This window comes from Haliotis rubra, unplaced genomic scaffold, assembly GCF_003918875.1.
Source record: "Haliotis rubra isolate DU_JTF1 unplaced genomic scaffold, ASM391887v1 Scf1140, whole genome shotgun sequence".
Lineage (NCBI taxonomy): Eukaryota > Metazoa > Mollusca > Gastropoda > Lepetellida > Haliotidae > Haliotis > Haliotis rubra.
In genome coordinates this window covers 93482-108377 of record NW_025765049.1, presented here as the reverse complement: position 1 = coordinate 108377, position 14896 = coordinate 93482, and the positions used below count along the sequence as shown (strand labels likewise).

The 14896-nt window shown below is 37.8% G+C and overlaps 1 protein-coding gene and 1 long non-coding RNA gene across 2 annotated transcripts; both read right to left on the bottom strand.

Annotated features, from left to right (window-relative positions):
• Positions 1–4050: 4050 nt before the first annotated feature.
• LOC124253388 lies at positions 4051–7211 on the bottom strand. Its single transcript, XR_006892200.1, has 3 exons — positions 6992–7211; positions 5954–6075; positions 4051–4933 (listed from the first exon to the last, which is right to left on the bottom strand). It is a non-coding gene; the product is annotated as an uncharacterized LOC124253388 (long non-coding RNA).
• A 912-nt stretch (positions 7212–8123) lies between these two features.
• On the bottom strand, positions 8124–11954 carry LOC124253358 (sodium-dependent multivitamin transporter-like). Its single transcript, XM_046687111.1, has 5 exons — positions 11871–11954; positions 10019–10134; positions 9241–9308; positions 8973–9059; positions 8124–8210 (listed from the first exon to the last, which is right to left on the bottom strand). Exons 1-5 carry the CDS (start codon positions 11939–11941, stop codon positions 8124–8126), a joined length of 429 nt encoding a protein of 142 aa, XP_046543067.1. The 5' UTR covers positions 11942–11954.
• Positions 11955–14896: the final 2942 nt, after the last annotated feature.

Sequence of the window (14896 nt, the reverse complement as noted above, 5' to 3'; positions counted from 1 at the left end):
AGTATGGTTCGCGTTATACAATGTAGAGTTGCTGATGAAAAGAGGAAGTATTTTTGAACTACTCAATGTGGAGTTGCCGGGGAAGAAATTAAGTACGTTTTGCACCACCCAGCATGGGGTTTCTGAAGAAGCACATGTTTTGCATTACGCACTGTGGGATTTCTGAGGAATCGTAGTTCTCTAGTATCGCCTGCTGAAGAGGATCAGGTGGTCTGATTCTGACTGCCTTGATGTCGGACACAACCGTTTTAAACATCAGCAATATCAGAAGAAGCTATGTCGTAAAGACAACCACAGAGCCTGCTTAATCCACTTCGGTATGAGATACAGTGACATAATAATTATTCTTCAGCACAATTTCCGTTTGGCAATGCAAAAGAACTTCTTCACGTTTGCAAGGATTCTTGCCAGACACCTTAAAGGCTTGAGACAGCGTTGGTATTTGAAGCAGTACGACAAGTCCTTGTCAGTGCAAAGTTTCAGAAAATTCAGTTTCCTACTGATATGATGTAAGACAACAGATGTTTAGGTCTTCTAATTTTGGATTAGATAATATAAATTACTCACACTTACGGTTTTTTTCCAGAACTATTCTCGGATTTCTGAAGAAAATATGAAGGAACCTTTTGAACAAGGCCATACCAAAATTCAGCCGGGACAAATTGATGACACTTTGATCGATGTCACTACCAACACTACCAACATATAAACAATTTCCTCTCTGATATATGTGATAAATAGGAGTTGATACGATCCTAGATGTAAGTTTGTTTTGTAGAATGAGTTTTTTCTTTCATGCTTTGTGAAATTTTCACTGAAAATATTATATATTTTGCTTTAAAACCCTGATGTTCAGAAGATTTGAGAATGATAAATTTCGAGAACAAGACATCGTGGAGGTCTTAAATTATTATAGAAGGTTTTTCTTTTACCTTTCACTGCCAACGTTGTTTTTTTCTATATTTGACAAAGACAACATTGGGGCCCAGGTCAAAGACAGAAAGATACTAACAGTTATGATTTCATATAGAAATCACCATTATATTCAGTTAATGTAAACAAAAGATGTCTTTTTGACAGTGCCTAATTAAAATGTGTCCGCATTCACCCAGCACTTAATTGGTACCTGATGGGATTGTGATGTGAATGTATCATGTTCTGGCAGTGAGTAGATACATATTTTACCATATTCCTCAGGAAGCTGAAAATACAACTGAAATGAAATCCGATCAAAAGACTAGAGTAATTATATGCTTCTAACAGATTTGAAGCCGTTATTATTGCAAGAATATAAACACTGATAAAAAACGGTATTTGTAAAGCTCCACGAGTGGTAGTTCGCATCAAATATATACTTTAGTTTCTGGTTTTTATAGCAAGAGCAAAAAGTTAACCTAATGTAGCTTCCTGCTTGAGCAGCTCTAGTTTGTGTCCTAGCGTTAAGGCATCTACTTCCGCACACGCACACACTCTCACACACTATGTTTCTACGCGGTACACGATTTCCTTTTTGCATAGTTATCCTTTGTTTACATGTGTTGTGTGGTTCCGCTTGCTTTCACCGATGCCCTAAACCAGGGCTAGCGATACGGTAACTTCTGTATGTCAGTCTATGTTGTCATGCACTTCACTGTCACACTTGTAGTTGTATACCTATGTTGTCATGCACTTTACTGTCACACGTGTAGTTGTATACCTATGTTGTCATGCACTTCACTGTCACACGTGTAGTTGTATACCTATGTTGTCATGCACTTCACTGTCACACGTGTAGTTGTATACCTATGTTGTCATGCACTTTAATGTCACACGTGTAGTTGTATACCTATGTTGTCATGCACTTCACTGTCACACTTATAGTTGTATACCTATGTTGTCATTAACTTCACTGTCACACGTGTAGTTGTATACCTATGTTGTCATGCACTTCACTGTCACACGTGTAGTTGTATACCTATGTTGTCATGCACTTCACTGTCACACGTGTAGTTGTATACCTATGTTGTCATGCACTTCACTGTCACACTTGTAGTTGTATACCTATGTTGTCATGCACTTCACTGTCACACTTGTAGTTGTATACCTATGTTGTCTTGCACTTCACTGTCACACTTGTAGTTGTATACCTATGTTGTCATGCACTTCACTGTCACACTTGTAGTTGTATACCTATGTTGTCATGCACTTCACTGTCAAACTTATAGTTGTATACCTATGAGATGATTAAGCAAAATGCACATAACTCCGAAAGGCTCACATTTGGCCTGTATGTTCTGATTTTAGAATAAGTGTATTTGTTTACAAAAGAGGGAAAAGGCTGGTCACATGATATGCAAATTGTGCTGGAGTGGCCAGCAATCTGTCCTCGGGGTAGTCAGTCAGACCAATCAATGCTCTTTACCAGGAGATACTATTCTTCCTCAGAGACTTATATTCCACTGAAATAATATTACAAGGAAACCTTTAGATCATGAACTATGCACTGACAAGTTATAGTCCACCAGCTGTCATTTTTATCGGTTTTCTGCAATTAAACTCTTTATGCAAGACTATACTTGTGTGTTATGTGTCTTATGTGAAAGAATGCAACTGTTTCAATTTAATCCTATTCAGTTGAAGAAACTCGAAGACTCCAAACTTTTACATTTCTGACATCAGATATTGTATCTAACATTCTACTGCTGTTCTTTTTGTGACGTTGACGTAATGTCAGATGATTTGGGCAAAAGCGCACCCCTTGCATATAACGTAAATGAACTGGGGTTTGTCTCGATTTTGACAGTCCAAATTTTGACAGTGAAATTTCACACTTCTGTAATTGATCTAGCCATTTGTCCCAATTTTGACAGTGAGCTGACCGTCGTCCATATTTTGACAGTCCTCGGCTCACACCTGTTAATTAATCCCCAGAAGCTTCGGATACGACTAAAAGTCATGTAAAGAGCTTAGCCAAAATGAAAAAGACAGTTCTGGGGAAGACATGTCGGCACATCTCTAACAGCATTATGAACAGCTTTTTCGAAGTCCATTCCACGATGAGTGTAGAAGCTGATCTGTATCATAAATTGTAACTATTTAATGTGAACAACGAATTGCTTGCTTTTGAATTTAGTGTTATGACATTTTCTGTTTTTAAATAACAATGTAATGCATATATATTTTTTTTAAATATAAATTTGCCGAAATATAACCACCGGTATACGTCCCCAATTCGTCAAACACAGTACAGTCATCCCCATTCTAATTCAACTCGTTTTACGCTGTTTTTTCGTGAAAGAAATTCATTATTTAAACCAGGTCAAAGTTCCTCTAGGTCAAAGGTTAATCATATCACTCCTTCAACTTACACCATCGCCTGAGAAAGTAGTTCCCTTTTCAATCTACACACGTTTATTATGTGCACACAGACTAAATTTGACAATGATGAATAGATCATAGTATTATAGATTAAATGGACGGTATTATGATGAAACCGCCCTCTAGTTACAGAAATGAGCGGCCCGCTGATTCCTCAACTACGGGCCATTATCAGTTCTGTTGTCAAATGACGTCATATCAGGTGACGTCACGCTCCATAATGACGTCGTAAACCTTGTTTCATGATCTAACAGTGTTGGGTCAACAGCCCGTTGCAAGTAAGTTGTTTGAACTTAAAATTAAATTTATGATACTGTTTTGTCTTTTTTAACACAAATTCCACCTATTTTAGCTGAATAGGGGAGTTAATTGACCAATGGCTTCTGCAAATGACAATGTCCTGCGAAACAGCGTTACCCCAATAGTGTAGGGATACATTCAAAGGTTTCGGTGAATCGGTTTTCAAATTGCGACCGTATATGCTGATTATACGGTCGGAAATTTATAGCATTGACCAATCAGAACTCGTGTTACATACTAAGTTGAATTAGAATGTTGAATAATACCAGCGCATTGAGCATGCACTAGTTGCCTGGATATGTGCGCTATATAAACATCCTATAATAAATATCCTATAATAAAAGAATAATACAAACATGCAATCTTCCATGTTATTTGCGTATGTTTACACATCTTATGCTTACATGTTTTTATTGACACACGTAGTGGAAATGCACAGTTATTACCACATATACACATGGCATTTAGTCACGCACCATGCACTTGCTGTATGCTCCACATGTTAGATTTGGGAATGTGAAACACAAAATAATATGGGTGGTCGTAGGTTTGTTTGTCTTATATTTGTTGCCATAGTTCATAAAATACACAAACAATATTTTCATGATATGTAGCCACAATTGTAAGAGGGTATTTACTGATTAATGTATTGATATATAAACAGGTGTCAAATGATGTAAAACATATGTCAGAGGCATTCCCCTGAATTACTTTCACATAGTAACATAACCGTTTAAAGTAACAAGAACAAACATATCAATATGAGCGTACGTGGTAGTCATATTTTCTCTAGACAAAACGTCATCATTATATGTTCCAGAACATGTATTGGGCACCAATTTAGCAAATGTATGAAACCTGACTTTTAAAACTGATAGTTTCTTTCCATGATTGTTGTTACTGCAGTGTCTTGGAAATAGTGGTGATAAACCGTAAAGATTGAGATAAAATTCCTTCAATAGCTTCATTTTACTGGTTTTTGTCAAAAGTCTTCCATAGGTGTGATTTTGCCAATAGAGCGTTATGCCACCAGGATCGTCACACATGGACCCAGGACGCTATTGCCTTTAAACAGATTAAAACAATCAACAATATATCTAGAACTTTATCTGCTCAAAGTCTTGCAAAGTGACAAAACTTCTCCACATCCTCATGTCGACAATATTCCGCAAACCAGGAGACGACAAAGATCATGTATTTGGCGTTTGTGTGCTTGACCTTACACAAGATTTCTTCGAGTGATATCGAATGGGATCTCCTCGTTCGTTTCGTCCTGCTGGAAAAATGAAAACAAATAATGGTTAAGAAAAGGCATATTTGAAATGGAATATTGTGAATATTATGACCAATAAATTATGTACAGACAGAAAATACGTAAAATATCGCTACGAATCAAATATTTCCAAAATGTGTTTCAATAAACCATTATGAATGTATAAAATAGTATATGATTAACATCTAATATGTAATGTCGTTGTGTTATGTTACCATTACCAGTGACAAAGGAACGTATTCAAACTTCAATGTAACTTTCTGTCTGGATAGACTGACATTCAAGAAATATTTAAATGGCTTGTGGTTCTGGGTAAGGCTGTGTCCTCCCTAAAAGTTGTCGATGCTGCTCTCCTGAAGGTCCGGATTAGAATGAGCCTTCAGTAACCCATGCTTGTCGTAAGAGGCGACTAACGGCATCGGGTGGTCAGGCTCGCTGACTTGGTTGACACATGTCATCGGTTCCCAATTGCGCATATCGATGCTCATGCTGTTGATCACTGGATTGCCTGGTCCAGACTAACTTATTTACAGACTGCCCACATATAGCTGGAATATTGCTGAGTGCGGCGTAAAACTAAACTCACTCACTCCCTCTAGCTGAACGCTGACGGTCTTAACGTAATTTGTTTGCTGATGTTTTCAAGCGACCCGGCTGATAGTAAATGAAAGACAGGCAATAAATAGCCCCAATGACATACCAGTTCTCCGCCAAACAATAACTTGCCATCATGGAACAGTTTTCAGTTAATGAGACCCCATATTTGCAAATCAATAACGAAGTCAATTGATTTCCAAGTTATTGAGCTGTAAGAACAATTTATTTGTTTGACAACAAGTACAAGTATTGCACGTGAAAATTGCCTCTGATAGCAGTACGTGCATATCTAAATCGACTGTATGGTGCCACCGAAGGGTCATAATCATACATAATAATGATTTGAATGTAAGTATGTATATAAGGAGGTTAAAAATAAATCGCATTGCGATACTTTTTCCGTGCTTATTATAATTATGCATATACCGGTTCTAGTTGTGTTTTGCATCGGAACACCTTCAAAACCTTCTCGGGCAGACACGGACATAGTTCATCGAGTACAGGCTGGCTGTACCGACCTGATACAGGAGATTCGGGAACACACCATCCTAGAAAACAATACATCAACACAACTTGATAGAACCATCCTGTCAACGGAAATATCACTTCACACTTGCCTTACAATAAGAGTAGTGTCTAATCTAATGCTGATTTTAGCAATATTCCAGGCTCATTACAGCGGGGAACAGCGGAAATGAGCTTCGCACATAGTGCGGAATCGAACCCGGACGAGGTAACCAATAAACTACCCCTATGATCCCCTTTAAAATTAGAAGCAAATTGTGGTGAACGGTTAGGTAAATGGAGGTGAGGTGAGGTGAAATTGGGTTTAACGTCGTACTTGAGAATATTTCGCTCATATGACGACGTGCATGCGTGTGTATGTGTAAGTGCGGCTGCTTGTACTATCCCAGACTGAAGCTGGTTTTATAGTGCTAGCCCACTGAGATACCATGCCGTAGTGAAGCATGAATACCCCCCACTCAGACACATTATACTGACTCCGAGCCGACCAGTCCTTGTTGCACCCATTAATGCCGAGCGCCAGGCAGGTACCAACAAGTACCATATTTTAACGTCTTTTGGTATGACGCGGTCGGGGATCGAACCCGCGACGTAAAGAGTTTGAAGATAATGCATTTGTATCGTGCATACACGTCTCTGTGTGCGAGGGAGTGTGTGTCAGAGTGTGTGAAGCATCATCGAACCTTCATAGGTATAAAGCCACCGGCGACCAATTAACACCTGCCGGACAGACGCCTTATCCACGGCAGGCACCAAAAGTGAGAAACTAGACTAAACGCCATGGTCGCCTGGCAAATTTTCAAAGTGATGGCTTTATGATAATCTTTACAAAGTTTAAGTGCGAGGTTTGTTTAGTACTTTTGTAGTACTTTGTACGTGGATTGGCAGTAACCACTGACAAATGCTTGAGGCAGAAGCACCATGGAACAATGAACTTACGTGATGCAAGACTCGCAACTGTCCCGACGACGACGGTCACAAACATGCCCGTGGGACAGTAGTTCAGGTACGACAAATCATAAATTGATAAATAGACCCTGAAAAGACATGGTTAAATATCTGACAGTCAGGTTGAGGGAGGAAACCCTTGTTTATCAGTGCACACTGCTATTTTGGTTTGGTTGGTTGGTTTGGTGTTTAACGCCGCACTCAGCAGTATCCCAGCTATATGGCGGCGGTCTGTAAATAATCGAGTCTGGACCAGACAATCCAGTGATCAGCATCATGAACATCGATCTACTCAATTGGGATACGATGACATGTTTTCAACAAAGTCAGCAAGCCTGACCACCCGATCCCGTTGGTCGCTTCTTACGAGAAGCATGGGTTGCTGAAGACCAATTCTAACCCGGATCTTCACGGTACTGCTATCGATAACTAGAAGCATTTATCAAAAATTTAAAGAAGCCAAGCAAGTCGTTAAACATACACGCTATCATCCTTTAAGAAACATAATACTTAACTGAAGGTTATTTCACTACCAAGCTCAAACACCTCTCACTTTGCTTCTACTACGTCAACATCAAGGCTGTCTTCACTGGTGATGTTGTCGGCAATTTCTAGACCTGTATAATTGTAGCCTGTTATGTTCCAGGTGCATCCGTTGACGAAAGTACTAGATAAAGGCGTTGATACTCCGTTAAGGTACGCACCCATACTAATCCATAGCATAAATGTAAAGGAAGTAAAAAATCCAACCGTTGCGCCCTGGACAAAAAGCAAATCAAATCGTTCAGGAAACCATGTTTGTTGTCGCTCGGGTTAAGCAGATCCCAACCATCTGAAAATATTCTATTAACATTTCCAAGCAAATTACCTTTTTTGCTAATCATCTCTTGATTAACATTTGACAATATTACATAGTGCATGACATGTGGTATTTTTCATGGCACGTCATTATTTCAAAATTGGTTACTAATGTTTCTGTAACAGTTTTATATGTTGTGAACTGTAAACCGTAGAGTATCCGTGAGATGTCGCATGTGGACATTTACTGTTTGAGTTGTATGTTTCTCCGCCGCCTTATAGCTGGAATATATGCTGAGTGCGGCGTAAAACTTAGCTCACTCACTCATTGTATGCTTCTCTCGGGGCAGTACGGTTTGACGTACGCCTCTTTGTAGCAGTGTCGCCGGGCCGGTAGGCGTCTGCCTCGCGACTGGATTTTTAAAATCAGTAAAATGTATTCTGACAAGCTTAAAACTGCTAAATACATGTTTAAACTGCATAATTACGTTTACGTTGAGTGTGGAAACGGTTCAATGTCTAAAATAGTTTAAATAAAGCAGTGAAAGTCAGTAAAATATATGTGTAGATAGTGAATTAAAAAACAGCTAATCGGGGATGACTCGGAAACTTGTTAAAGCGTCATTGACCAATGAAATTAAAGTATTTTACATGAAGGTAGGATAATATGTGTATATAGTCCCCTAAGCGAGATTAACTAGTTATGATACCAGGATTATATTTTGCGGGTCCTTGTTGTGTGACTGCGAATGGACTACTTCTGGTTAACTTTGTATTATATTAAGTATTTCCCAGTTAATGCATTAACGATGTGTTGATCGGATTGTCTTTCGCTAAATATGCCGTGGTTTTAATTACATTAATTCACTGATGCACATATAAACGGGTATTGATAAAAAAGTGCATAGGGAAACACAATGTGTCAATTGTTATCAGTGAATCGTACGAAAACATAACACAACTCCATATTTTCACTGTGATGTACCTTGATTAGAAACGTAAATGATCAACAATATATTTGTAAATAAATAAAAACAAATATGTAGATACTATCTATATTGTATTATGACATCAATATCAGCTGTGGATATTTCAAGCCGTCTTGGCGTATTGGTATCGATTTGTCAATCTATAAAGCATTGCTCTCTGCGTTACAAGACAGATATATACTTACAAGAGAATTTGTGCAAGGACAGTACATCCCAAGGACAAAGAGGCCAAACACTGGACCATCCAGGATGCTCATGATTGAGTAGCACATCTAGAGAATGTATGTGTCAATTCTTATCAAGAACGTTTCAGGAATACATGCAGATTGTCCGCATAAATTCAGATATTGAGATTCACCATTTGGAACAGTAGAGATATTTACAAAGATCTCAGATGTTGTAACAAAATTTGGTCTTTGTGGTGTTCTAGTCAGCTACATGTATGCCTCCTACCTGAAGAATGTTTCCCAGAGATGAAACCACGTTGGCCAAAGCTAAGGTTAACCCTCCAAACAGAACCACTGAAGCAAATCATATCACATCAGTTGATGTTGAAGCAAAAGTCAATGAGAAACGTTGAACAGTACTTTCAACTAGTGTTGGAAATTGGTTCAAATCTCATAATTGATGATTGGTTAATTACTACCGATCAAACATCGAAAATAACTGGTTAGAGTCATTTATGAAATTTGTTATTGCACATAAAAATAAGGAAAAAACATGTAGTTCTTTTCCGGGTTATTTGGCAAAATTTCCCATCTTTAAAGGATGACTAGTATGTTGGGAGCATAAATTTCTTGGAATCTTTAAGATAAATTCAATCATGACTTGAAACGAGCTTGCAGTGCTTGCAAAATGTAACAGACAAAACCAACCATGTGAAAAATATTGTTAATGAAAACAAGTGTTCCAGAATTGTTTGTGTTCGATTATGAGAAATTATGATCGATTGCTTGGTCGTTTAGTCACTACGACCTATCTTCGATTATTTCAATTAATCGGACTACCACTACTTTGAACACTTGGTTAGTTAATCCGAGAGGAGCCCATGCCATATGTTATTGAAGCGTAAGGGTTGTGAGGAATGACTAAACGAACATTGCGCTCAGATAAAGCACACACGCTGAGAGTTATACTCCCGAAAACATACACATAAAAATAAAATCAATGTCCAAATGGCCCTCATTTGCTTTTCAGAATGGAACGTCTGTGTATTGATCGTTATTCTTACCTAGACATTTGGAGACGACGGTGGCTCGGAAGTCGGTGATAGTGGTGCAGCAATAGGGCCGGATGTAATCCTCCAGCATGACTGCAGCAAGGGCGTTAAGACCCGACGACAGCGTGCTGAGAAATATGAGAAACTGAGTTAAGATGACTTCCACAGCTTGTCTCCTTTACATGCAGACATTTGACAAGAGACTTGTGGAAACCAGAATGTGATCGCATGACTTGAAGTTTGAAAGGATTTTGTAAATTTTATTTACTACAAATGAAAAGATCAGTTGTTTATAACAAAGGAAGGATATGGTATACAGATGAACAACTACAATTAGGAGTGGTTGCAATTGGTTAGTTGTTTGGTTAAATATCTGACAGTCAAGTTGAACAAACGCGGTGTTGTCGGTGTTTGCCGAACTGATTTCAATCATAAGTTGTGCGAAGGATAGTCGTAAAGAGCGCTCTAAGGGACATACCTCTACGGGGCGCGCTTCAAATAATGTTCAGCCGGTACAGGGCCGGAGAGAACATTCAATGCAACGTTGCATTAATTCATTCGAACTTTTAAAATTTAATTTTGTAATCTTTTTTCATGAATTATATGGTAGCTTCCCTCAGGGCTGATATATCGAGGAGCTTATTTGAAGGCCGTCCCATATGCAAATACATGTACAATTAAATATCGAAACAGATGACACAATGATGCAATTCTTATTCATAAGCAATCAAGATGAGAATAATGCATGAATATATGTGTGTTTGTTTGGCAGTTAATATCAAAGTATTTGTGAGACATCAAATCGATCAGATTTCATTTATGTACTCATGAATAGACATCCCCATTGCACTCTGTTGATACTAAATCCCTTTACATAGAAAGATGATTTTTGTCTTAATTCCGTGAATTGTTGCAATGTGAAGAAATAATGTAATCATATTCGACTGGATGACCACATGAACACGAGGGACTGTCGATGCTATGTCTGTCAATCTTATCGGCATTCAAATCACTACAACGGGGCCTGAGGGGAGAATGGATAATTTGGCATATTCTTGATCCATAGTTTAGATCAAAGATAATAGTTTTGTCGTTAGGTCTACATTTCAGGTTTTTGAAATGAGATTAGTTATCAATATTTTGAATTTCAGGAATTTCGGGAATTCCATAGTTTTATTGTATCAAGTGAAAATGATCTGGTCTATGTCATCGTTGTACATTTAACTGTTTGCGTTGATAAATTTCCCCTGAGGATACAATCATTAGTATTAGGTATTGTAGGTAAGAGGTTACAGAGATATTGTGGCGAGAGATTTTTTTTTCATTATATAAAATGTTGTCAGCTTAGAAATATTTATACGTTATTTCAACGGTTTTTGGTTAGTTTCTTCATATATCATGTTTTGGCTTGTTCCTCGAACTGCACCACTTATCGATCGGAACGCGTATGGATTCGATTGTTTTCTAGTAAAATGGACTGTTTCTGGGTACAGTTATCCCAAGTGTGGCCGCAGTGATCACAACTCGGTAAGATGGATGATTTACAGATTATTTCAAATTTTTACGCAATAGTTGATATTTCAAACTTCGTAAGCAGTTGATCAATGGACTAGCTTTCTTAATTATACAGTTTATGTGAACATCCCAGAAACAGATTTTTTGAAGGGTCAAGTGTAGATGCTTGTGATTTTCTACGTCTTGTAAAATCAGGTTTGATGCTTCTGTTTAGTTTTCTACTAAACTGTATTGATTTCGTTTTGTTAGGATTGAATGAAACCTTCCATTTTTTGGCCAATTTGAAATAGGTCAATAATTACACAGTCCGCAGCTACAAATATTGCTGTATGTATCCAAGCGACATTACCTTAGGCTCCCACTGAAGATACATGCCAAAACAACGCCAGGAAGAGCTGGAATGCCTGCGAAAATGTCCATCGCAAACAGTGGAAGCAGCTGAAATGTAAAGACAAACGCATATGCATGCACACAAGATAATTACAACCTAACACAAATTAATTGCTTTATTGTCATTTTGACGCCATTTTGACTGGTCAAGTAACAAAATCTTCATGTCATATTTGAGATTCTACGAAACTTTACGAGATTTTACGTAGTATAGTACTTATCACCAGCACGCGAAGTCATTAAACCCATTTGCCCAAAGAGGCATCCACCAAAAAGGTAGTGATACCTTTTTAGTAATTGTATTGACTTGCAAATTTAGACGCATCATTCAGCGATGTTCTAGCTGTTTTAGCTGGAACATACTGAAATGCATCTCACTGACAACCCATGAGCATATGCTTGAGAACGGTATAAGAATCTACCCGCAAACGTAGCCATTGTGCAAATAAAGAAGTTGATCATCCATAAGGTTTTGTCATCTCTATACCACCAACTTCTAGAATGCCACACAAACAAATAACCCATGAACATCGATCAACATATTCGGGACATACAATCAACCAAACCACCTCCCCTGACCAATTAAGTAGTGTTGCGCTCGGTCCAAACAATTAAGGTCAGAAAATAGGTGAAATCCATTAGGAATTAACGGACAGACACATGCAGGAATCACGTACCAGCTAATGAATCAAGGCAGATAAATGTATACCAAAAACAGCAACACTCATCTATTAAGATTCCGTAGGTCATCTAGATTATAGGACAAGGAGTTTTATGACAGCTCACCTCATCAGAACGAGATATTAGATCTCCGAACGTCAGTGGGTCACAGTCCTTGTACAAAGCGTGAATGAGCACCCCAATCAGTGTGCACATTGTTACAATGAGAACAAGGCCAATAGAACTCAACCACAAGGCTCTGTAATACAAAGAATACTTTTTTAAGTTACACAACGTATATTTTTTATTTGTTTTATAAACATAATTATTCATGAAATAATAACATCAATATGGATTGGTACAATAAGCCAAGGGCCTATGCAAGTGCCGCTCCATTAAATATAACAGAATACAGTCAATTAACTTCAAACAACGTACAGAAGCAATTATTTCCACAAAGGCAAGTAATTGACAATAATAGGAATATATCTATAAAGGTACATTCAATGGTTCATAATAAATGCATATATAAGAGTTTAAAATGATTTGAATCTATTTGAAAGTAATTAGTATTTATGAACAGTGAATAAGCTGATTAATTCTGTTGCTAGAAGTTTCATTACCTTGAAGAACTGAATTCAAGACAAAACCATTAGTATAGAAATATTTATCTGATCTTATTAAGTGAGTGAGTGAGTGAGTGAGTTAATATGTAACGTCACATCGGCAATATCTCAGCCATTTTGTGACGAGAACATATTTGACATGGAAATGGAATATATGTATATGATAAAAGCCTGTCTACGAAGGACAGTAAAACAACCAGAATATCACAATTACAACTGAAACTAGTGTGGAAAGTTAAAACTAATAGCACTATTTGGACAATACAATATAAAAACTGGCTATAGATCGCCAACAACTGAAGGAAGATCACCAAGTTAAGGACCATGGGGACTTACAGATCTTATTATTATTATGATTTTTAAATATTTCTAGCAAAACAATGAGCGTTCAAGTCACTACAACCCATCCTGAGGACAGCATGGACGTTTATCGGAAGTTAACTTTTCCAAACACTCGCATATTCATATGTAATAATGAAAGCCCTGCCCCCATTAATTTGAAGTACAAATGCATTTAACGCCTGAGTAGGTGCCCTCTTTGTGCTAAACTGAGAATGGAATGCCGTTCTGTAGAGTTGTATCGTTAGTGAGCATTTCTTAATTAGGTGTCACCGAAACTTTTCACATTTGTAAAGTTTCCCTTATTTCAAGGTAATCACAACTAAACATTCCTTTCTCATGGTAGTAGTTGACAATAGAATGTACACTCATTCTGAGTGTTTTATCACCATGTTCACATTCCCAGTTATACCCACGTTTTCGCCTGCCTGAGGGTAGGGCAGGACATGAGTCTCTGTATTTCTATTTGATTGATCCCAAATTTTGCCATCCATGTGATTCCTCCACCCACAGCCACAGACCACACCGAATGGCGCACACCCGGACTGGGGTTGAAACTGAAGTTCGATGAATACAACTGTTCATTTAAGACAATCTTTGAAATAATTCTTCTTATGAAAAATAATGCAGACACATAAATGGAAAGCCTTACAGTCTCAGAGTCAATCTACATATCACAGTATCAACAGCTCAGTTTAACATCAGATTGTATCTGAATAGTTTGACCTACACTGGATTTCCGGAACGATCTATACGAACTGGATTTATCCCAAACATTGTTTACTCGTAAAATTGCTTATAAAGGTGAAGTGTGTAGATGAGTGGACGCAAACTATGTCAGTATGCTGATGGGAAAACTATCTATCATCCAAAACTGGCTCAAATAGTAGATATCGCTTGTATGAGATCAAGGGATATCTACAAGCGATATCTACATTGTAGATATCGCAGCAATTGAACTGTCATAATGCTATCACATCGTCATAATGCCCTCACAATGCTTTGACATCAAAGCTGACAATGCAATGGCGTCACAGCGTTGATGACATCACAAAGCTATGATGTCTTAAAGCTGATGACGTCACAATGCTTTGAGGCTTTTTTAGAATAAGAAATTACAGTTTAGGTTACCAACTCCATAGTTACATTATTAGGATAGGTATCGCAAATATCAATATTTCTGGTGTGAAATATTTAATGTCTTCTTCGTGTGCTCGAAGGTTGGATATGAAACACAAACTTTAACACAAAAATGTCAGGTTTTCAATGTACAGCACATTATTTAATAGGTATTCAAAGAATGCCTCCATTTCTTATGAATATAATATAATCTTAGGGATACGATAATTCTGAAAATATG

Coding starts and splice junctions, on each gene's coding strand:
- LOC124253358 (XM_046687111.1), bottom strand. CDS start 11,941: ATGGACATTTTCGCAGGCATTCCAGCTCTTCCTGGCGTTGTTTTGGCA. Junction 9,309..10,018: donor CGTCGTCTCCAAATGTCTAG/GTAAGAATAACG, acceptor GATTTGCTTCAG/TGGTTCTGTTTGGAGGGTTA. Junction 9,060..9,240: donor CTCTGGGAAACATTCTTCAG/GTAGGAGGCATA, acceptor TACATTCTCTAG/ATGTGCTACTCAATCATGAG.